This window comes from Eleutherodactylus coqui, chromosome 9, assembly GCF_035609145.1.
Source record: "Eleutherodactylus coqui strain aEleCoq1 chromosome 9, aEleCoq1.hap1, whole genome shotgun sequence".
Classification (NCBI taxonomy): domain Eukaryota; kingdom Metazoa; phylum Chordata; class Amphibia; order Anura; family Eleutherodactylidae; genus Eleutherodactylus; species Eleutherodactylus coqui.
Window position 1 is genome coordinate 153,586,004 of NC_089845.1, and position 26,066 is coordinate 153,612,069.

The window sequence follows — 26,066 nt, forward strand, 5'->3', positions numbered from 1 at the left end:
TCTCCAATCCTGTACTAGTAGAAATCCTCTCAGTAGTATGGCTGTTGATGCTACACAACACCGAGGTGCAGTACCTGAGGGTGTGAACACTGATGTAAACCAGGCGAGGTCGGGTCAGGCAGCATCAATTTCAACAAGGGTATCAGGCAAGGGGTCAGGGGGCAGATAAATAGTGTGACCTGGAAACATAGGCAAAGTCCAGGGCACACAGAAGTCAGGATAATCAGAGTCAAGCAGAGGTATAAACCAGAAGAACACAAACTGGAGCTTAGGGTGCTTGTAGACGAGACGATTTATCCTTTGAATAAGCAAATGACGTGATTGCTATCTGGTTCGCTGTCGTACAGCCTGTTTAGAAAGGTATAGGAATGTGAGCGAGATCTACAGGCAGATGCCAGTGGCTGTACAGGGTAGAGGATGGTGACTGACCACAGTCCTAGCAGGAGTTGTGCTGTAACAACCTATTTCCTTTACATCATGTTCGCACTACTTGTAAACACAAGTAATAGTGGTATGCCCACAGTCAGTGGAACTTCTTCGCATCTTCCCTGGTGGTGGCCACTGGCATCCCATAGCCTGCCATGCTGTGGATTTCCCCAGCTTTCTTCTCTGAAGGGCATGCATGCTCATTTTGCTTCTTAGAGGTCCAACACTTAGACTGCAGATAGAAAGCTGGGTGCATCTAGAGACATCCTGGGTTATTTAAGGCATCCTCCCCACTGGAGGGTGTCTGAGCAATCAGATTTCTAGTGATCGAAGTGAAGGTGTACCACCATTATTTGCTTGACTCGCTGCCTGTATACCTAGCTTTCCCGAATTCTGCTTGGAAGTGATACTCAGAGTTCAGGTCAACAGAGCCGCAGTCAGGCGAGGACACACCTGTAGTATAGATATATGCTGGAGTGTCAATGGTCTTTGGCCTAAATATCATCCCCACACGTAAAGCACCCGTTGTCTTTATTTGACTGATAAGGAAAAGAAAAAGCACAATAGAGCAGATGAAAACGGTCTCTGTTGCCCATAACAACTAATTAGAACTCCGCTTTAATACATCTCCATCCATCTCCAGTGTTCTGGATGGTCTGATAGTCATAGACGGGGTGAGCCGCCATTGTGCCGGTAATCACGTGTTCTCATGTGTTTCTGGCGGCTTCACTTCTCCTATTTAATGAGAAAAACCCTCATCTCTTGTAGAACATTATCACTTCTCACGAGGGTCGGAAGGGTATCATTTTTACTTAAGGAGAGCACCTAGAAGGTGAGAGGAGACTTATAAGGCCATCTTTGCTCCTCTGGGAAATATTCAAATACGGATGAAACCGTATTGAAAACCAAAAGCCGACACACATCATAGGCCTCCCACTAGCCAAGCCAGAAATCTACTGCCCACTGATGAGGGTCAAAAACCCCGAAACAGCTGTCTGTGTATAAATTCTGGTTTGGTTTTCAATTCCCAATCATTGTTATAAAGACCTGTATATAGGGTCAGACTGATTGCAGGAATGCTGCTATCCAATAGTTGGCGCTGCAGAGGTATTGTTCCATCTTCCTTTTTTGCATATTCTTCTCACTAGGAATGTGGCACAGGAACTCCACCCCTCATGTGACTCATCTCATGGTGATGATATCATCACAGGTCATTCAGCCACAATGTATGTGGTACCCAGAAAAAATTGTTTGGAACACCAGCAGTGTGTCTCAATGTGATATGTGGTACTGTTGTACCTTGACGCCACTGGAAGTGGTGGGCGTAGCCAAGTGTTAGGGAGCTTGACAGCTAGGTCACGCCCCAGTGCCTGATTGGCTGCACTCACCACTCTGGCGCTGATAGGCTGCACTCAACCCTCCGGTGCTGTCTCTTCTGCTGGGCTGCAGTGAGTAACCCCGGCATTCACTGTTGCTTCTCCTCAGCTCCTGCTCTCCCCCCTTAACGCTGCTGCCGCTCACCCCCCTTTCTGCCTTAGTTGCTAAGGCGGCGGTGGCTGGGGGGGAGGGTAGAACTTAAGCAACCAGGGCGGCAAGGTCCTGCCGCCGGCGATGGGGGGGTTGGGGTTCTGACTGCAGGGGACACGGGTGGCAAGGTCCTGCGGGCAGACGGGGGCCTGCGGTTCTCACTGCAGGGGACACCGGCAGCAAGGACCTAGGAGTGCGCACTGACTTTTGCCTGGGATGCAGGGTTAGCGTTAGTTTCACAGTTAGCTTTACATTATTAGGTGTCAATGCTTCCATGTAAATGCCGGCACCACTCACATGGAAGCATTCACAGCTAATAATGTAAGCCTAAGGCCTCATGTCCACGGGGAAAATCAGGCCCACTACGGATTCTCCATGGAGAATCCGTAGCGGGTCCCTCCTGCCCCGCGGACATGAGGCTGAAAAGAAGAATTAATAAGAATTAACTTACCCGCAGCGGACGAGGAAGGTCTTCTCTTCTTCACGGCTGGATCTTCTTTCTTTGGCCGGCGGATGTACTCGGCACGTCGTCGGCGTGCCGCGCACATGCACCGGGCACATCCGCCGGCCGAAGCAAGAAGATCCGGCCGTGAGGAAGAGAAGACGTGGCCGGTCCGCTGCGGGTAAGTTATTCTTATTTTAGGTCTCCCGCGGATCCGGACGGCTTCCATACCTGCGGGAGCCGTCCCCATGGGAAACCCGCACGAAAATGGAGCATATCACGTTTTTTTTTCATGCTCCATTTTTTTTTTATTCCCTTTTATTGACCATCCATGGGTATTTATCTACCCGTGGGTGGTCAATGCATCCCTATGGGGTGCGGATCCGCGAGCGGGAGAAGACTTAAAATCCGCTGCGGATTTTAATTCTTCTTTTGCCCGTGGACATGAGTCCTAACTGTTAAACTACCCCTAACCCTCCATCCCAGCACAAACTCCTTCCACGCTGCTCTCGGCCTCTGACCTGTGTTAGGTCGCCAGCCAATCGGGAGCTAGGGACCTGACAGGGGCATTCCTCCACCTAAACCCTGTCACCCCTAGCTTCTGGTGGCGTCAATGTACAACAGCACCGTGATATGTTGTATTGGTTACAGTAATGTCTTAATGCCAAATTGTATGATTTACTTATTTGTATTATACAGATGGTTGTTGGGCTTTACTAAGTGGCACAATAAGGGTTAATCGTCCAGTCTGTGCTCACTCGCACAGCTAGGCAATTAGAGCTAGGCAAGTGGGAGGAGCTTATATTAGGTAAAATTCAACAACACAACACGGTACAAAGGAAAGTTAGTGGAGATCAGTTAGTGCTGTTGGGTAGTTAGCAGGCCCCTCACAGATTACCTGATTTACCTCACAGATTACCTGATTTACCTCACAGATTACCTGATTTACCTCACAGATTACCTGATTTACCTCACAGATTACCTGATTTACCTCACAGATTACCTGATTTACCTCACAGATTACCTGATTTACCTCACAGATTACCTGATTTACCTTACAGATTACCTGATTTACCTTACAGATTACCTGATTTACCTCACACATTACCTGATTTACCTCACACATTACCTGATTTACCTCACAGATTACCTGATTTACGTTACACATTACCTGATTTACCTCACAGATTACCTGATTTACGTTACACATTACCTGATTTACCTCACAGATTACCTGATTTACCTCACAGATTACCTGATTTATCTTACAGATTACCTGATTTACCTCACACATTACCTGATTTACCTTACACATTACCTGATTTACCTTACACATTACCTGATTTACCTCACACATTACCTGATTTACCTCACACATTACCTGATTTACCTTACAGATTACCTGATTTACCTTACACATTACCTGATTTACCTCACACATTACCTGATTTACCTTACACATTACCTGATTTACCTTACACATTACCTGATTTACGTTACACATTACCTGATTTACCTCACAGATTACCTGATTTACCTCACAGATTACCTGATTTACCTCACAGATTACCTGATTTACCTTACAGATTACATGATTTACCTAACATTACATGATTTACCTAACATTACCTGATTTACCTTACAGATTACCTGATTTACCTTACAGATTACCTAATTTACCTTACAGATTACCTGATTTACCTTACAGATTACCTGATTTACCTTACAGATTACCTGATTTACCTTACAGATTACATGATTTACCTCACAGATTACATGATTTACCTCACAGATTACATGATTTACCTCACAGATTACATGATTTACCTCACAGATTACCTGATTTACCTCACAGATTACCTGATTTACCTTACAGATTACCTGATTTACTTTACAGATTACCTGATTTACCTTACAGATTACCTGATTTACTTTACACATTACCTGATTTACCTCACGCATTACCTGATTTACCTTACAGACTACCTGATTTACCTCACACATTACCTGATTTACCTCACACATTACCTGATTTACCTCACAGACTACCTGATTTACCTTACAGACTACCTGATTTACCTTACAGATTACCTGATTTATCTTACAGATTACCTGATTTATCTTACAGATTACCTGATTTATCTTACACATTACCTGATTTACCTTACACATTACCTGATTTACCTTACACATTACCTGATTTACCTTACACATTACCTGATTTACCTTACACATTACCTGATTTACCTTACACATTACCTGATTTACCTCACAGATTACCTGATTTACTTTACAGATTACCTGATTTACCTCACACATCACCTGATTTACCTCACACATTACCTGATTTACCTTACACATTACCTGATTTACCTTACACATTACCTGATTTACCTTACACATTACCTGATTTACCTTACACATTACCTGATTTACCTCACACATTACCTGATTTACCTCACACATTACCTGATTTACCTCACACATTACCTGATTTACATGAAAGAGTCCCTTAAGGCTACTTTCCCTACGGGCGAATGCGATATCGGGCCATGAAACTCGGCGGGATATCACGCTCAGGAATATACGATTTCCCCATGGATGCGAGGCGTTTCAGTGTCAAAAACACTTCACATCACTTCAGGGAAGTAGCGATCCTCCAGCGCGGCTGGGAAACCTCGCATACTGTGCAATGCTTTTGCGGGCTTGATTGAAAACAAATGGCGATGCCTTCCGAGGGCATGCCCAAACACCGGACGTGCCGCAATTTTTTTCCCTCATAGCAATGCGGGATCAAATAGCTAATGTAAATGACCCCATTCAAAAGAATAGGGTTCATATTCATGTGCGTCTTGCAACACACAAATCTCGCGCGATTATCTCAGTGGTATGAAAGCGGACCAGAGAGTCTCCTCAGATAGCAGATCAGCACAGAGAGGAGTATCTTGGGCAATAATGGAACTGCTTCAAGTGTGAGCAGAGGAGGAGGATTATCAGTCCTCAGTGTGAAGAGAACTGGCAGCCGCACATCTAGTGAGGAGCAGAGGGAAGGAGATCAGCCACAGTCTGACAGAAAGCCTGTTCCTATTGTTTGGTCACATCCTGTACCTCCATTTTGGATGCCTATAACCACTAAGTTTAGTGAACAAGTAAAGCGACTCTCAGACCCTTCATGGATCAGCGGTTCTGTTTTGTACGGTTTCTTGCAGTTCAATCATCTGCATCTTAGTGTCGGCTTTGTCAGTATCAAGTCAGCGTGTTCTTTGGCGGCCGGGTCTTCTTTTTCCGCTGACCACTCCAAGCATTATCGATGTTTCTAATGAAGTAGCTCGCATTATGTGGCCGAAGTTTGAGAGTCTGTTTCGTAATTTTGCCCTCCAATGAAAACTTTACGTTGATGCGGTTTTGGACTGTTTTGTTCATGATCTTGGCGGTCCGAGGAAATCTTGGGAGTTTCCTCCAGCACCAAAGTTCGAAGGCAGCAATCTTCCCCCAGTTCACTTTTTTCAGTGTTCGACTTTCGCAGTTATGATTGGGAAGATGATTGACTATCCGGCATTTCATTGCAATGCTTATGTTTTTCCAGATCTTATCCGTACTTAACATTACGCTGTGACCTAGTGCAAATTGTCATTTTATCTTGGGTCCTGATTCTCCATTGCGCCCCATTTGCATTCTAAGGAAGATGAAGTCTTGAACTGCTTCAAATCCTTCATTGTTGATCTTTTCTGTACCGTTACCCGCTGTTGTCCTGATCTTACTTGATATTTAAGACCTCTCTTCATACACCCGGCGGCAACAGCTGCGATGAGCCATGAGGCGAATTGGGGCTGTTAACCTTTTGAATGTCGCTGTCATTTCTGACAGCGGCATTTAAATCCCCTGTATGGTCCCATATGGCACCCCTGTCTCCAAGAGAAAATGCAATAAAAAACGATCAAAAAGTCATATGTATTCAAAAATGGAACCAACACAAACTACATGACGTCCCACAAAAAATGAACCCTCGCACAACTATGTCGACGGAAAAATGAAAAGCCTATTGTGCGCAGAAGATGGCGGTAGAAAATAATTAATAATAATAATAAACTTTATTTGTATAGCGCTAACATATTCCGCAGCGCTTACATAGACAGGGGATACAGAAAGACAAAAGTACAAACATTACAGAACCCCGGTTACATAGTAATCAATTGATGGAAACAATAGGGGTGCGGGTCCTGCTCCAACGAGCTTACATACTACAAGTAGTGGGGTGATACAGAAGGTAAAGGGGCTGGAGATGTGCACGGTATGGCGAGGTGGAGAGTGAGGGATGCTATACACATAGACAATGGTCAGACATTTAGCCGTGTGACGGCAGAAACAGTATGACTGCAGGAGCGGTTTATGATGGCTAGCAGGGATTGCAGTCAGTAGGTCAGGGAGCATGTTATCAGGCGGAGTACAGAGGGGTTTGTTTAGGGAATTCGGTATGCCTCCCTGAAGATGTGCGTTTTTAGAGCACGCCTGAAGTTCTGCGAGTCCTGGATTGCTCGGGTAGCCTTTGGTAGTGCGTTCCAGAGGACCGGTGCTGCTCTGGAGAAGTCTTGGAGGTGGGAATGAGAAGTTCGAATTAAAGGGGAGCTCAATCTGGTTTCGTTAGCAGAGCGGAGAGCCCGGGCTGGGTGATGGATTGAGATGAGGGAGGCAATATAGGGGGGCGCTGCGCTATGGAGGGCTTTGTGGATGAAGGTGGTGAGTTTAAATTGAATTCTGTATTTAACAGGCAGCCAGTGCAGTGACCGGCACAGGGCAGAGGCGTCCGGGTAGCGGCTGGACAGGAAGATGAGCCTGGCTGCCGCATTCAGGATGGATTGGAGAGGGTAGAGTCTGGTGCAGGGGAGGCCGATCAGCAACGAGTTGCAATAATCGAGCCGGGAGTGGATGAGGGCAACAGTAAGCATTTTTAGCGTGTCCACAGTGAGAAAAGAGCGGATTCTTGCGATGTTCTTGAGGTGCAGCTGACAGGTTCGGGCCACAGATTGGATGTAGGGGGTAAAAGAGAGATCAGAATCAAATATGACTCCAAGGCAGCGGGCATGTTGTCTAGGAGTTATGGTGGTGCCACACACTGAGATGGAGATGTCAGAATGAGGGCGGTTAGTGGAGGGTGGAAATACCAGCAGGTCAGTTTTAGTTTTTAAAAAGAAATTAAATATCTTTGAAAAAAAATACAAATAATACAGCAAAAAAAAAACCAAAATGATATAAGTTTGGTATCGTAGTACTCGTACTGACCCATAGAATAAAGTTATCATAGAAACAATGCCAAAAAAGAGCAATTCTGGCATTCTTTAATTTTGTTCTGACAATGCTTACCGTGCGGGGTAAATAATGCATTACTTTGATAGATCGGACTTGTATGGATGCAGTAATACCAGATATGCTTTTTTTTTTTGTTTTATTATTTAGATTCTTTTATTATAAATATGGGAAAAGTTTTTTTAAATTTTTATTTCTTATTTTTAACAGTAAAAGTTTTTACTATTTTTACTTTTTTTTTTCTCCCAAAAAGGCGACAAGAACCTGTAATGCTTTATTCGCTCCTCCAGTATGATGTAATGCCATAGCATTCCATGGTATCGTGATCTGACAGGCATTGCTTGATAGGCACTCTGCAATGGCAGCCCTGGGGCCTTTCAGAAGGCCCCGGATACCATGACATCCACATGGCAACCTGCGATCTAATTGCGGGCGCCTTATGGGATTCTCGAACATAAGTCGGGGGATTTAAATGCTGTAAAGACAGATTTTTGTTGTAGCCAATCTATGGTTATTTTGGTCATCGTCGGTACATTGTATATTCTTATGTTAGGGAGGTTTATTCCATTATTTTGTTTTGGTTGTCTTAGAATGTTAAAGGGGATTCTGCTTTTGCCTCCTTTCCAGATGAATGTACGCTAGAAGTAATTTATTCTTTTTTCATCCTCGGTATATTGGTAGAGTGTGTAGTTTGTATAAAAGATGTGGAAATTCCACCATTTTAACCAAATGATATCTACCTATGTATGAGAGTCAAAGTTTCCACTATTTTAAGAGGGTTTGTTCTTATGCTGTTATGTACGGTTTTATGTTTTGGGTATTTCCTCAGTATGCGGACCCCAAAATATGGAAGGGGTACTGGTGGGTCCAGTTTGTAGCAGTGGGGAACAGGGGGGAGCTCTCTTCCCCCCCCCCCCCCACTCCCCTCTGCAATCCCCGGCGCCCCCAGTTGTTCCTGAAACCAGCATGTGTAATAGAAATAATTTTTGAGCCTATCCTTAAGTCTCTGTGGTAGCATCTGGATAAAGCTCCCCAAGTAATGAAAAAGGATTGTACCATTCTCTTTAAAGAGTAATGTTTTGGCCCAGTCCGTTTGGAAAAGAAAGGCAAATTTATCCAAAAATAGTTTGATAGGTGGTGCTGTTGGCTGCAATCACGTCTGCAAGATAGCCTTCAGACCTGCAGCTGCTATGAAGTGTAATCGTTTTCGTGTCCCTGCTGAGCAACAATATTTGTTGGGGTCTAAGTGACCAAAGATCACCCACAGCATCAGGTGTGTTGTGGTATAGTTATGGATTCATGATCAGAAGGCCTGTATTAGGGGGCAAGGCCATAGACAATGGTACAAGTTAGCTTTTGGTACTTTACATTTAAAGCAGTTTAGGTGATATATATGCCCATGTGGTGTCCCTTCGCCGGAGTTAAGATATAAGGGTAATTTGCGCTCTCATTTCTAGGAATCTGGCTGAAGGTAGATACTTATGAGCAGATGACATTGATTCTAGAATCATCACGGGGGTTAAATCTGGAGCATTCATAGACCACTTTTTAACTCCAGAATTAACATCATCTAATTCTTGCATATGTGAGACAGTGACCGACAAAGTGGCTTGGACATATACTTGTCACCGAGCAGCCTGGGCTCGGTGGAGGAAGCCAGCAATTGGGTATCAGTAACACTAGGTTACTGACACATTGTAGTATAATGCAGTGGCTCCAAGCCGCATAGTCCGGGCCGGCATTTCCTGGAGTGGTCGAAGCGAAGGGTGGGATGACCACTCCCACATACCAGGTGAGGCTGGTACCAGGCCTTATAAAGCCTGGGCCTGCAGGTCTTGGAGAGAAGTGGGCTAAGAGAGCCAGAGGCGAGAGGTTTACAGGGAGAAGCCCTTAACCTCCACACCTAGGAGAGGTGTGTGCTGAGACCTCTGCAGGTCTGAGAGCCAGGCTGGCTGTGTGCAGCAAGCGTTTGTTTTACAAGTGAGTAGACCGGGTCGGTCTATGTCTAGTAAATGCTCAGATGAGCAGGAGTTACTTTATGTTGGCCTGATGTTAAGGCCTGTTTTTGCTCTGTTTTGTGCTGAAATAAACCCAGGCGAAGCCTGGACTATGAACTTTATCCAGAGTGTCACTGTCTCTGACAGTTTACGCCCAGACTGCAACTTGTCCTAAAGCTGATCCCTCACACATATTACAAATCGATCTGTACAATCTAGAGATCAATTCCCATGTAGTCATTGGCCCAGAGATCCAGTTGTTTCCTATTGAATTCTAATCAAAGTCTCGGAATTCTGGTAAAAGTTGTTGGACATAATGCCTGGCCTGTACATAAGAAAAGGCTCGGGGAATTTTTGCCTCATCTCCTCGCAGGACAGGATATATTTTTCCTTTTTGTGTAATAATTTGTCTATTGAATTGATTCTCCCGGTGGGCCATTCGTGAAAAATCCTGGATGGGCTGTTATTTTGAAAATTGTTTTTTTTAATGATGGACAGATAGAGGGATGTGTGAGGAGATGTGTGGCTGCCACAAAGCAGTCTGTTCTATTCCCTCCATGCAGTGAATAATCGGGGGGTATCTTCTCTTCCAATGATTTTTATTGACAGGGGGTTATTTTCAATGGTTTCCGGTAGTTCTGTGTATAGGAGGTGAAGGATGTTCTGCAGTCGTGCCGGGCAGATATCTTTTGTTCTAAGGTTAGATTTGTGAAGTTTGAGGATGATGTGGGCTTGTGACACAAGCTTATAGTCCTTTATGTGGGGGAAATTGATTCCTCCATTAAATTTGTGTTAGTGATAAATACTGAGAGGCAGATTGGGTTATAAGGGGGATGTTAAAGTCACCCATAGTGAGTTGGAATTTCACATGATATAAAATGGGGAAGCCAAGTGGCAAAGTGATCCGGGAACAGGTGGAATGGGAATGGGGAGCAGTAAACTGCTGCCATTCAGAGGAAGAATGACTGGAAGACTCAGTAGAACTCAAAAGAGAGGGATGTGAGTAAGGCTACGGGGGGGATAACCTGGAGAGTGCATTGTTGGGAAAGAAGAATGCTTACTCCTCCATCACACCTGTTCTCAGGTATGGAGGTATGGGAAAAGTATAGTAAAAGCAAGATAGAGCCGGGAAAGTGGTGCCATACTACTGAATCCAGGGGTCTGTGAGAGAAAGCAGGTGACCTTATAATGAAGAACTCGTAGTGAGGCGTTTGTTACATGCTGACCAAGTGTCAGAGCGAGCACTTAAGGGAGACTGGAGAAGACGTCCAACAAATATTAACATGATTTGTAGGGTTTTTTTGTAGGACAGGTAAGAAGATGGAGTAGAAACAGAAGGTGGACCAGGATTAGAAGAGAGGTCCCCAGTAGAAGAATGGAGAGGCTGAGCAGATGGGTTAGTGACCTATGAGAGGGACTTAGTGCATGGTGGAACCAGATGGTTAAGGGTGATATAAGGGTTGTTTCACATCTGTGTTCCGGAGGTTCCATCGCAGATCCGGCACAAAATACCGGAAGGTAAAGCGCTGCAGCTGAGCGGAAAGCGAACAGAACCATTATAGTCAGTGAGGTCCGTTCAGCGCTGTTCAGTTTCATCATAAGATGGAGTTGTTCGGCTCGTGGAATGGAACAGGAACCCTCCGAGCACAGATGTGAAACCACCCTAGGTGAATCGTCCGTGTGAACACGAAGACGAGCAGAAGACAAGGGCGCTTCCTATTTTCTGGATTCCATCAGACAGCGATCCTTGTCAGTCTCAGGGAGGCGTAGAGTCCAGCGGAACGGAGTCGGCCTTCGGTGACTCAGGAATGGAGCGTCCGGGCACCAGAGTGGTGGTAGATTTTGTCATCGGTAACCTGATTACGGTAAGGGACTTTAAACAGGCGATAAAGGCGTTGCTATTGGGAAACATCAACTGATACACGCGGTCCTCTCCATGTTTCTGATGCGTAGACCGCAGCGGGGATCCCCGTAGTGTCCAGAAGTCGTATCTGTGTTTATAATCGGAGTGAGGCGGCCCATATAGGGGGCAGATGATGGGAAGTTAAACAAGCCTTCCCGATAGGGCAGTTTACATTGTGTTCGGCATCCCCGTCATTGGTGATTGTACGGCCCAAGTAGACAAACCGTTCACAACCGCTGATGCTGACTAGGATTGTGTATCCAACGTGCATAATCTGCTTCTATAGAAGAGAAGACACCAAATCCATCACCATGCAGGAGCCCCGCCCCCTTGTGTCACATGACTAACTACATCTTCACAGGTCCTTCAGCCACTACTAATGCTCACCACTGCTGAGCTCCGCTAAGTCATGTGACTGATCACATGATAGTGACATAATCAAAGGTTCTTGCAGCTGCAGGTCAGGTCCTGCTGGTAGTCCCTGGTGTTCTCTCTGTTATCTGCCATTCTCCCAACTGTAAGGTAAGCTTCCATCACGTGTTCCTGTGCTTGTAGTGATGCTATGATACCGTCTGCTGGGGTCATACATGTTACATGTGGAGGTTAGCGGTGTGTGAGCTGTGCATCTGCTGCCCCCTTATACACTGCAGTACCTCCAGCATTACCTGTCAGCCGCTCCTCCTGGTCCCTGTAGGTATAACTGTTGGTGTTGGGATCCCCTCTAATCCACGTGGCGACGGCTCTGAGAAGCTTTTCTCTGGTTGCTCTATAAGTGAGGTTCTGTATATCACATATGATGAGGTCCCTGTAGGATTTACAGCCGCTCCTTTCTTCATAAAGGTTCCTGCTGTTCTACAACCTCCAGTTCATCCCGTTTTCTCATCTTCTCCTCCAATCCGCTCCTTCTCCTGAATGACCCACCAAGGATGGCCAAGGACAGGAAGGAGATCAGCAGAAGAATATTAGACTTCACCTTGGAGATCCTCTACCTGCTGACCGGAGAGGTGAGCGCTTCTACATTTCTATCCTCTTTATTGTAGTATTTACCAAGTCATCGGGGAGGTGCAGCGGTCTGGAGTCACGGGTCAGAGCAGTAGAGTAGCAATAGAGGCTGCAGGGGTCGCAACTTCAATGTAGCCCAGTGCAGTAGTAACAATCTGCCTAGTAGCTCAGCAGGAAGAGTATTGTTTGGGACACAGGAGTCTCCATGTTTGCCAATAGTTCAGCATCTATATTCTACTGTTACTATAACAAAGGGATGCTCTACCTCTAGAGGCAAGAAGATTTCTATAAAGACATAGAAGGGGGTTCTTTACTGTAAGAGCAGTGAGACTGTGGAACTCTCTGCCTGAGGACGTGGTGATGGGGAACTTGATAAAAGAGTACAAGAGGGGCTTGGATGTCTTGCCTGAGTGTAATAATGTTACTGGTTATGGTTACTGGAGACGGGGCACTGATCCTCAGGAGGGTTTTTGCCTTTCTCTGAATCAGTATAGTAGGAGAATAGGCTGAACTGGATGGACCAGTCTTTTATTTATTTTTTTCAGCCTCATAAACTGTTGTTAAACAACTTTAAAGTACAGCATTTTGAAATTGGATTTGGTGACCTCTGTAAATTCTTCCTTGAGATATTTCTAATGCAAGTTGTTTAGTCAATGAAGGCAAGATGGTAGGAGGAGTGTATAGTTAAGGGGATGAGATCTCCAGGATGCGGTGATGGAGTTCTTCCACAATGTGAGGGTAGCAGTGGTATTTCCCAGTTTGCAGTGTGATAATGGCAGTTTGGGTGGACGGGGGGCAGATTGTAATCCTCTAGAAAGGGGGATGTGATGTCACTTATTGTTGTGTACATGATGATATTTCTCTCCATACACAGGATTATACAATAGTGAAGAAGACATCGGGGGACGGTGTGACTCCCATCATCCATCTCCAGGAGTCAGGAGGATGGAGCAGGAGTCATTTCCCCATCACAGAGCCTCCCTCCCCGATACATGAGCAGAAGATCCTAGAGCTCACCAACAAGATGATGGAGCTGCTGACAGGAGAGGTGATGCTGCGGGGGATGGGGGACATTATACAGTAACAGGAGGGGTCTGGGTGATGACTGGATATTGTGTTATCAGGTTCCTATAAGGTGTCAGGATGTGGCTGTCTATTTCTCCATGGAGGAGTGGGAGTATATAGGAGGACACCAGGATCTGTACGAGGACTTCATGATGGAGAATCACCAGACCTTTACATCACAAGGTAAGAAGCAGTAGATATATTCATATATATGTGTATACAAAAATATTTTATTCTGGAGCCTCTACAGGGACCCTCCAGACTTCCCCTTCCTATGATGCATTTCCCTTGGTAGACATGTAGCAGAGGCCTGAATATTTAACTTTTCTCATGGTGATTAGGCTATGCAGCCTTTTAAAACATGGCACGGATGTGTTCCACTCCAATGTACAATGTCCTTGACAGTGCAAGAAGTATAGTAAAATGCGCAAAAGCGCAACGTTCACGTTGCAAATAAGTCACACTTGAGCGTACGCCTGTGTGAAGCCGGCCTAATACTCCTCCCTATTTACAAGAATTTAACGTACTATAATACTGCTCCCTATTTACAAGAATTTAACTACTATAATACTGCCCCCTATGTACAAGAATATAACTACTATAATACTGCTCCCTATGTACAAGAATATAACTACTATAATACTGCCCCCTATATACAAGAATATAACTACTATAATACTGCTCCCTATGTACAAGATTATAACTACTATAATACTGCTCCCTATGTACAAGATTATAACTACTATAATACTACCCCCTATGTACAAGAATATAACTACTATAATACTGCCCCCTCTGTACAAGATTATAACTACTATAATACTGCCCTCTATGTACAAGAATATAACTACTATAATACTGCCTCGTATGTACAAGAATATAACTACTATAATACTGCCCCCTATGTACAAGAATATAACTACTATAATACTGCCCTCTATGTACAAGAATATAACTACTATAATACTGTCCCCTATGTACAAGAATATAACTACTGTAATACTGCTCTTTATGTACAAGAATATAACTACTATAATACTGTTCTATGTACAAGAATATAACTACTATAATACTGCCCTCTATGTACAAGAATATAACTACTATATTACTGCCCTCTATGTACAAGAATATAACTACTATAATACTGTTCTATGTACAAGAATATAACTACTATAATACTGCCCTCTATGTACAAGAATATAACTACTATAATACTGCCCTCTATGTACAAGAATATAACTACTATAATACTGTCCCCTATGTACAAGAATATAACTACTATAATACTGTCCCCTATGTACAAGAATATAACTACTATAATACTGTCCCCTATGTACAAGAATATAACTACTATAATACTGCTCCTATGTATAAGAATATAACTACTATAATACTGCCCCCTGTGTACAAGAATATAACTACTATAATACTGCCCCTATGTACAAGAATATAACTACTATAATACTGCCCCTATGTACAAGAATATAACTACTATAATACTGCCTCCTATGTACAGGAATATAACTACTATAATACTGCCCCCTATGTACAAGAATATAACTACTATAATACTGCCCCTATGTACAAGAATATAACTACTATAATACTGCTCCCTATGTACAACAATATAACTACTATAATACTGCCCCCTATGTACAAGAATATAACTACTATAATACTGCCTCTTATGTACAAGAATATAACTACTATAATACTGCCCCCTATGTACAAGAATATAACTACTATAATACTGCCCCTATGTACAAGAATATAACTACTATAATACTGCTCCCTATGTACAAGAATATAACTACTATAATACTGCCCCCTATGTACAAGAATATAACTACTATAATACTGTCCTTTATGTACAAGAATATAACTACTATAATACTGCCCTCTATGTACAAGAATATAACTACTGTAATACTGCTCTTTATGTACAAGAATATAACTACTATAATACTGTCCCTATGTACAAGAATATAACTACTATAATACTGCCCCCTATGTACAAGACTATAACTACTATAATACTGCCCTATGTACAAGAATATAACTACTATAATACTGTCCCCTATGTACAAGAATATAACTACTATAATACTGCCTCCTATGTACAAGCATATAACTTCTATAATACTGTCCCCTATGTACAAGAATATAACTACTATAATACTGCCCTCTATGTACAAGAATATAACTACTATAATACTGCTCCTATGTACAAGAATATAACTACTATAATACTGCTCCTATGTACAAGAATATAACTACTATAATACTGCCCTCTATGTACAAGAATATAACTACTATAATACTGCTCCTATGTACAAGAATATAACTACTATAATACTGCCCTCTATGTACAAGAATATAACTACTATAAAACTGCCCCCTATGTACAAGAATATAACTACTATAATACTGCTCCTATGTACAAGAATATAACTACTATAATACTGCCCCCTATGTACAAGAATATAACTACTGTAATACTGCTCCCTATGTACAAGAATATAACTACTATAATACTGCCCCCTATGTACAAGTATAGAACTACTATAATACTGCCTCCTATGTACAAGAATATAACTACTATAATACTGCCCCCTATGTACAAGAATATAACTACTATAATACTGCCCTCTATGTACAAGAATATAACTACTATAATACTGCCCCCTAAGTACAAGAATATAACTACTATAATACTGCCCCCTATGTGCAAGAATATAACTACTATAATACTGCTCCTATGTACAAGAATATAACTACTATAATACTGCCCCCTATGTACAAGAATATAACTACTATAATGATCTTTTTATTTAAAACTTGTAACAAAATCATTACAATATATTTACAATAAAATCATAAGCGGAAAACATAAGAATCAACAACGAAAACAAAAAAACAAAAACAGAAAAACAGAACAAAATAAACTTTAGAACAACCGCACAGAAGTTGGTACCCGAATCCTCCTCCAATTTATACTATGTACATTGTTTTCTAGGTCTTTCTTATATACTGTTTTCAGACTTTCAATGATGCTCTTCATGACATTATTACAGGAGTTGACTTCCTTATTGATGACCAGGCAGCATCTTGCACACCACAAATGGTACACGGTCACCACATTTATCACATATAGAGTACTTCTGTTATATTCACTAAGATGAGGCAGGAAGTCTCCATACACTACTTGACAATATGGCTGCCTTCTCAGTTGGGGTAACTGCAGGGCCAGGGACACAGCCTCCCATACCTGGTTACTAAATGGACAGTCTAAAAGAAGATGCTCCATTGTCTCTACACACTGACCACACTCTTCTCTAGGACAAGATCTATTTGTTACATTGCGACATTTCAAATTGTCTCTGACATACATCTTCCCATGAAATGCCAGCCATGCCACATCCTTCATGTGTGTCGGCACTCTAGAATCCTGTAAGATTTGTGCAGTCTGTTTCACATCTAAATGTGGCGCATCCCTCAACTGTATCTGGACACTGAACTGAGATCTCAACAATTTGTCATAGATCCCCTTCCTACTGGACAATCTGACCTCATCATACAAAATCCTCCACTTAATGATCTTACTGATGACATGTACTCCATACCAAGACACGTTGTTCTTAATACGTCCCGAGATCCTCTTAATGGCATCACCTACCGACCATACAGATACAAATTGCTGGATCTGGCTCCTGAACAGATCGCACCAAGGTTTCTGCACCGAATTTTTTACAGAATGAGAAATTTCTCATCAAAAACATCAAGTTTAAGAATAATTCTGGACAAGGCATGGAGAGTCCTCCTTCCCTATGAGGGAGATAGGCAATGTTCCTCTTCACTATGCTCTCCCTACTACCATACAAGAAGTTGAAGAAGACATTTGTTAGTCTGGGCCGCAGACTATCTGGCACTGGAAACACCACTGAGATGTACAAAAAGAGTGGAAGCAGGAATCTTCTCATAAGGCCGACCTTCTCATGGTAGGTCAGCCTCCAATGCTTCCAGCTCCGCTCCTTCTGCTCACACACCGCTAGCCTCTCCTCCCAGTTCACCTTCCCTTCATCTACTTTTCCAAACACAACTCCCAAAATTTTAATTTTATCCTGAACTTTCCTGAAGGGCACCGAAAAGACTTCGCTATCTCTCCCTAACCACAATGCCTCGCTCTTCTCCATGTTCACCACCGAATTTGAGACTCTGGAAAATTCTGCTATGTCCTGCTCAAGTGCTGCACAATCATCTGCAGAAGTCACCAGAAGTGTCACATCATCCGCATAAGCACTAAACTTTATAACTTCCACTTTCCCATGAAGATGACACCTCAACCCCTGTAAATCCCCATCAGCCTGTAGCTTTCTCAGGAATGGGTCCAGACTAAAGACATATAATAGTGGACTGAGAGGACAACCCTGCCTCACCCCTGACATAATCCTGAAGGGATCTCCTAGATGACCATTAATCAGAGGTTGGCTTACCGCTCCCTTATAGAGAACCTGCAGCCATTGTACAAAGCGTACCGGAAGGCCATACTCCAACAACACCTGATACAAGTAGCCATGATGAACTCTATCAAAGGCCTTACTCTGGTCTAAGCCAACCACATACGCCCCTTCCCCATGCTGTTTCATATAGGTTATGGCCTCTCTCACCAGTAGTAGTGAGTCCTCTATAGTTCGGCCTTTCACACCACATGTCTGATTAGCAATAATTAGTTCATCTGCCACATCACTTAGCCTATAATACAAGATCTTGGCCAAGATTTTATAATCCGTATTTAGCAGTCAGTGGACGCCAATTTTTAATATCTTTTAAATTTCCCTTTTTTGCCAAAAGAACCAACACAGATTTACAGTGAGAGTCGAGCATCTTCCCTGCAGAGAGGCAATCATTATAAACCTGCACCAAGTCTGGAGCTAGTAAGTCTCTGAACTCTTTGTAGAACTCGCTGGTCAGGCCATCCAGCCCCGGACTCTTCTTGGGCTTTAAGGAGTCGATGCTTCTTTTCACTTCCTCCTCAGTTATGGACACAATCATGCATTCTGCTTGCACTGGGTCTAATTTGGGCAGAGTCGCACTCTTCAGATAGCATTTAATGTCACCCTCCCTAATCTGCCCCCCTTGGAAAAGATTCCCATAGTAATCTCCAATGATCTGTTGGAGTTTCTTCTGCTCTGACTGCTCCGTACCGTTCTCATTTAATAGCCCAGTCATAAACTTCTTACTAACCCTATTCTTACAGGCAATAAAAGGGTCAGGGGTGTAAACCCTCCAATTATCAAACTGTCCCTCAGCTCTAAGAGACTTGAAGCAATCATACTGCAGTTCTTTCATCTTCTGCTTTATCTGGCTGATGCTCGCTCCGTCCACCTTCTCCCCACCATTCATCCGACCATACAAGCGACTCAGCTGTCGTCTCAGCATAGAATACTTCATGTACTCCACATTACTGCGTCTTCTGACAGCTCTAATCATAAACTGCTTGATGTCCCCTTTCATGCACTCCCACCACTCTGCCGTATCATCACACATACATTGGGTGGTCCTCCGTTCATTATAGAAGGTAGTGAAGGCCTCAATAAACTGTGGATCCTGCAGCAGCGAACTGTTCATCTTCCAGTATCCCCGACCGCAGACCCCGGTCCCATCCTGACCCAGTATAACACTCACTATACAATGATCAGAGAACTCTATGGGGCTGATCCTATACTTGGTGCACTTCATGCCTTTCTTAATATAGATACGATCTATTCTGCTGGCATTACCTCCCTTATGATAGGTGTAAGATCTCTTAGCATATTGGGAGCCATAGGGGTCTACTAAATGAGCCTGCTGAACCAGATTATTGAGGAAGTTCTCATCATACCTTAGTTGTTTGTGACTACTGGTTCTATCTACATTACTGGAGACACTATTAAAATCCCCGCACATTATAAACACCCGGGATGTAAAACAGTACGGCTTCATCAGCTGGAACAATTCCCTCCTCTCCTTTCTAGTCTGAGGAGCATAAATATTAATAACTCTATAATATATAGTGTCCATTATAAAGTCCAGCATCAGGCACCGGCCTGGACTGATCTCCAGGACCCTCTCCACCTCTATGTCCTTATTGAAGAGAATTCCCACACCATCATTTCTCTCCAATCCAAAGGACCAGAATGACGCTCCATGTCTCCAGTCCCTCCTGGCTGCATACACATCAGCATTACTCTTCAGGTAGGTCTCCTGTAAGCAGAAGACATCAGATCTCTCCTCTGACAGCCGCTGGTAGATCGCCTGCCTCCTGTTCTTAGTCTTCACACTGTTCACATTTATAGAGCAGACTCTCAAACTCATCTAAGTCACTGGTCTTTCTTGCTTTTCTTTCTCCGCCGCTGCTATCACCTGCAGAGCCCCATCTTTTGGTGGACACTGATGGTTGAGGTTCCTCTTCCTGAAAGTCGTCATCAGAGTTATGTAAAGAGATGCATTCTTTTTCTGACTTCTCTGATTCTTCTCCCAGCACTCCATACTGTCCGGAGGTTATGGCCGGCATCGGCTGATCCAGGGTTTTCTTTGCTGCAGTGACTTTTCTAGCAGGATCTGCAGTTTTATTCTTTCTTTTAACGGCCTGGAACCCTCCTTGATCCACAGAAGGGGCGTCTGGGCCGTGCGGCTCGGTCGGAGGGTTCTGTAGCCTTACATGTCTGCTGTTTAGGTGATTTAGCAACAGGTTTACTGGATATTTCCTTCTTTTCATGAGGTTTCTCTTCAATAGCTGGTGCTTGTAGTACAACAGGGGATATTTCACTTCTTACAGCAAGGATTTTTCTTTTTTCATCAGATGCCTTCTCGGTGGCTGGTACTTGTACTGTAGTGGGAGGACCATGCATCTCTCCCTTTGCTGGTACTTGTAGTGCAGCGGGTGAGTTATCAGTCTCTAAAGCAGGGTCACTGGTACTTTGCACTACATTAGTATTAGGACTGTTGGATTCTGGGGCTGTTTCTGCTCTTGCGGCGATGTCCTCTTTACCTTCCTCCATGGGCTCTATGCAGATATCATCACCTCCTTTATTATGCTCTGCATGTGGACACTCCTGGAATGTATGACCTGCTCCTAAACACAGGTTACACATGACGGGTCCTCTACAATCGCTTTTTGAATGTCCAAACTGTCCACATAATGAACACTTGACTCGAGAGCAGTTAAGAGCGAGGTGTCTGCCCCCACACCTATGACATAGACGAGGCTGACCAGGGTAATAGCATATTCCTCTCTCTGAGCCTAGATAGAAGGAGTGCGGTAGATGTCTGGTCACACCATTGGCTCGCTCTAATTGGATCTTTACAGTATATCCACTATTCCAGATTCCCTCCTCATCATAGATTTTTTTCTGGGTAGTTCATGATCATACATTGCCTACTCAGCCAGTGCTCCAGATCTGCCAGCGCCACCACCTCAGACTGGAACAATATGGTGGCGCTCACTACCTGAGGCTTGGACAGCTGGATCACCTGGAGATACTCCCAGATTGACTGTCCCCTTGTGTCATTATATATACTCCAAAATGCATCCAAGTCATATTGCAGCTTAAAGCTGATGTCGTAGATCCTGCTGGAGGGGATATGGATCAGAGCGTACACCTCAGAGGCTTTAAACTTCATAAAGTCTTTTAGGAGACTCTTCCCAATGTACAGTCTGGAGGGAATGTTCTCCTCTGGCCCCGTGTACTTAATCCTGACAGCGTTTCTCCTCTGTGGTGGAGGGGGAGCTGGTTTTGTGACATTGGAGTATAGTCTGTTGAATTGTGGATGGTCAGCAGAGGGATGAGTGCCTGACCTTTCCTCATCAGCAGGCTTACTGACTCCTGATTGATCTGCAGACACACCTGCGGTGGTCTCACACTGTCCTGCAGACACACCTGCGGTGGTATGAGACTGTCCTGCAGACACACCTGCACTGGCATCACACTGTCCTGCAGACTCCCCTGCGGTGGTATGAGACTGTCCTGCAGACACACCTGCGGTGGTATGAGACTGTCCTGCAGATTGCTGTACACACACCTCTGCGGATGGCTGAGAACCTTCACAAATCTCCACCATATCTGCTCCGGACGATGTAGTTGTCTCTTCACTCATTACACTGCACGGTGTTTCATTTACAATGTCAGTCCCTGAAGCATACACCAGATTACTACTTGCATTCATTTCATCAGCACTGCAAACAGAGTCCTTTGCAATTAACCCCTCATTGGCTGTCACTTTTTGCTCCTGAGTATTAGCAGCATTTTCAGAGTCTGATAGCTCAGCTCCCATACTCAGTGACCCTGAAAGAAGTGACCCTCCTGGCGCTGCACCCACACATCTCAGAGGGGTTCCCCGCTCCACCATACTATACACAACATTATAATCAGTACCTTTTTTCTCAATGACTTATTTAATTTTCATGTTTTGCACTCTGGCCTCCCTCTTTTTCTCCATTGCCCAGTTTTCTACTTTAGGTATTGCATTTGCTTCTTTGTCTAGTTGCTCCTTTAATATAGCGAGCTCACGTGTGCAATTATCCAGGCACTCACACTTCATCAGCTTTGTCTTTGCATCCGTCTCTATCTTAATCTCTTCTCTTAACTTCAAAATTTGTCTTTCCAGTTTAAATAAACTTTTCTTAGTCACTTTCATACTCAATCCAAATGCTTTACATGATTCAGTAATCTCACCAGCCACCATTTCCTGGTTACCACTTTCTTGATCTCCATGCTGCAAGCCACACTCCAGGCTCTGGGCTCTCCTAGGATCGTCAGCCCAGCTGCCCTCACTTCCTCCTGGGTCAGAGGCCATGCCTCCTCCCTACACGTCTATCCTCTCCTATGGACAAGAATAGAACTACTATAATACTGCCTCCTATGTACAAGAATATAACTATTATAATACTGCTCCTTATGTACAAGAATATAACTACTATAATACTACTCCTATGTACAAGAATATAATTACTATAATACTGCCCCATATGTACAAGAATATAACTACTATAATACTGCTCCCCTATGTACAAGAATATAACTACTATAATACTGCCCCCTATGTACAAGAATATAACTACTATAATACTGCTCCCTATGTACAAGAATATAACTACTATAATACTGCTCCCTATGTACAAGAATATAACTACTATAATACTGCTCCCTATGTACAAGAATATAACTACTATAATACTGCCCCCTATGTACAAGAATATAACTACTATAATACTGTCTCCTATGTACAAGAATATAACTACTATAATACTGCCCCCTATGTACAAGAATATAACTACTATAATACTGCCCCCTATGTACAAGAATATAACTACTATAATACTGCTCCCTATGTACAAGAATATAACTGCTACTAGTATGATACTGCTTCTTTTAGCCACCATATCATTCTAAAGAAATTACATATACTCATCACAAGTACTGGCTCTGTATAATCGTCTGCACTGCCAGCATCATGATGTGTAAAATATACAGCATTGCACCTTAGAACATATCCAATGACATCTTAAGATACCTCCTGCTGTATATACAAGACTTCACCACCTCCACACAACCTGCTGCATAATTGTAGCCAGAGCCCCTATGAACACTCTCCCTAACAGTAATCAAATTTGCATCAAGACGACTATGCTAAACGTGATGGCTCCCCCACTTTTACTCCATTTGTGGTGGGCAGCATGTGTGTCTGCTAGAAGCAGGAATAATTTTTTTTATTAAAGCTATAGTCCTGTGGCAGAGGCCATTGCAAATGTGGCAAAATCTTGTTGCCATTTGCAAATTGTTTTCTAGCATTGTCAACCATTTTAATCCCCTGTAATTTTCATGTATCTGGTCACTTGTGTTCTGTGCTCTAAACTCACAGATGACCAAGCTCCACAAAATCATACAGTGAACTCATAGATTGACTCAATCTGCATGCAGGGCATGACACATTTGTGGGCATACAGCAGGAGAACGGAAGTGAGAAAAAAAGAAGAAAATACAAATTTTGATTTGGTGTCTCCAGCTGCTTATTATAGTCCATTTGGATTTTTGGAAGTGACAGATTTTCTATAATCCTCATCAAAATCTGCATGTTTGTTTCCAGTTTAATAGAAAGTTTATAAATGTGTCTTTGTGATTTGTAAAAAAAAAAAAAAAAAAAAAAAAAAGACCATTAAATCAATTTTTAATCTCAACAGAAAATCCCTGTAAGAAATCTGATGGAAACTTCATGTTATCAGTAAGTTATAAAGTAGAAGATGAAGATATCCTGCAGCACTCTTCAGGAGGAAACCTCCTTACCCTTAATGTACATCCAGGACTTCACAGTACAGATCTATCATCTAATCCCCCTAGTCATGAGGAAGCTTCTCCTGACCGATCACAGATTGTTACCACAAGTGTGGGCCAGGAAGGGGGGAAAAGATTTCAATGTGGTGAATGTGGGAAGCAGTTTACAAAAAGCTCCAGTCTTTGTACGCACAGAAAAATTCATACAGGGGAGAAGCCATACTCCTGTTCAGAATGTGGGAAATGCTTTAGTCAGAAATCAAATCTTATTACACATCAGCGAAGTCATACAGGCGAGAAGCCATATGTCTGTTCAGAATGTGGCAAATCTTTTGCTGCAAAATCACATCTTAATATACATGAGAGAATTCACACAGGAGAGAAGCCGTATTCATGTTCAGAATGTGGGAAATGTTATGCAGAAAAATCAAAACTAATTATACATAAAAGAACTCATACCGGAGAGAAGCCATACTCCTGTTCAGAATGTGTAAAAAGCTTTAGGAATAAATCAGATCTTGTGAAACATGTAAGAAGTCACACAGGAGAAAATCCATATTCATGTTCACAGTGTGGGAAATACTTTACAAATAAATCAGATCTTGTTAAACATGAGAGAATTCACACAGGGGAGAAACCATATTCATGTTCAGTATGTGGAAGATGTTTTACAAATAAATCAGATCTTGTTAAACACGAGAGAATTCACACGGGAGAAAAGCCGTATTCATGTTCGGTCTGTGGAAGATGCTTTACAAATAAATCTGATCTTGTTAAACATGAGAGAATTCACACAGGAGAGAAGCCGTATTCATGTTCAGTATGTGGGAGATGCTTTACAAATAAATCAGATCTTGTTAAACATGAGAAGTCGCACAAGGAGAGAAGCCGTTTTGATGTTCTAGATATGGAAAATGTTTTATAAGAAAATTAAATTTTACAAGTCCTCAGAGAATCCAAGTGAAGGAGAAACTATATTCTTCTTTGGAATGTGTTCATGTTTCAAATCTCCAAGGTTTTCATGTATCACATGTACTCTGGAACTCAATACCTTAACTCATTGAACTTCCATCACCCTTCAGAAAAAAACCTGAAACCACACCTCTTCAGAAAAGCCTGAACTATACAGGAACCCTGCTGCCACCACCACTCAAGCAGCAACTTCTACCATCACTTACGGTGTCTTTCACCTTGTAGACTGTAAGCCCTCACAGACAGGTTTCTCTCTCCCTATGTGTTTTTGAAAGACACTTAGTCCATGCTTATTGTTCCTGTCATTTTCCATGTGTAATGTATTTAAACCCATGTAGTCCTATGTGCAGCATTTTAGAATTAATGGTGCTCTTAAATAAATAATAATGTGGGTGCCATGTATGTACGACCCCAGCATGTGACATGGGTGTGACTGCAAGGGGTTAATCCTTATTTGGATAAATTGCATCCCACCAGAGTCCATATACCTCCAAGTACTCTCTTCCACCACTTCTGGTAAGAGCCAGAAGTCACAACTATACTGTTCTCCGGGAATCAAGTGGTTAGCACTATTGCCTCTATAGGTTCAGAATAACAAGGGAAGTTTTAAGCTTTAAAGGGGTTGTCTCGCGGCAAACCTCAAAATTTTACCTTACCCCATTCCCCCTGTGACCCCCCCTGGCATAAAATAGCAAATTAAAGCGATTTTTAAACCGCTTACTACTTACCGATCCGACGAAATAAGGACTTTAAAAAATCTTCTCCCAAAGATGGCCGCCGGCCCTTTCCCAGGGATGCACTGCGGTTTTCTCCCATGGTGCACCGCGGGTCTTCTCCCATGGTGCACCATGGGCTCTGTGCATTCCATTGCCGATTCCAGCCTCCTGATTGGCTGGAATCGGCACACGTGAGGGGGCGGAGCTATGTGATGCGTAGTAGGGGGCGAAGCCAGAACGCCGCTCGTGCCTGGACAGAGCAGAAGGGGAGAAGACCGCACAGCACAAGCGCGTCTAAAAAAGCAAGAAGACATCAGAATTAGACTGATCCATGGAGACGGGGACGCTAGCAACGGAGCAGGTAAGTGAATAACTTCTGTATGGCTCATATTTAATGCACGA

At 43.1% G+C, this 26,066-nt stretch overlaps 1 protein-coding gene across 1 annotated transcript in view; it reads left to right on the forward strand.

Annotated features, from left to right (window-relative positions):
- LOC136578556 (zinc finger protein 271-like) overlaps positions 1-25,363 on the forward strand; it is a 47,038-nt gene extending 21,675 nt beyond the window's left edge. The window contains exon 10 of the mRNA XM_066578691.1: positions 24,157-25,363. Within this exon, the coding sequence (XP_066434788.1) occupies positions 24,157-24,901 (745 nt within the window). The 3' untranslated portion in view covers positions 24,902-25,363. The remainder of the gene's footprint in view (positions 1-24,156) is intronic.
- The last annotated feature ends 703 nt before the right edge of the window (positions 25,364-26,066 follow it).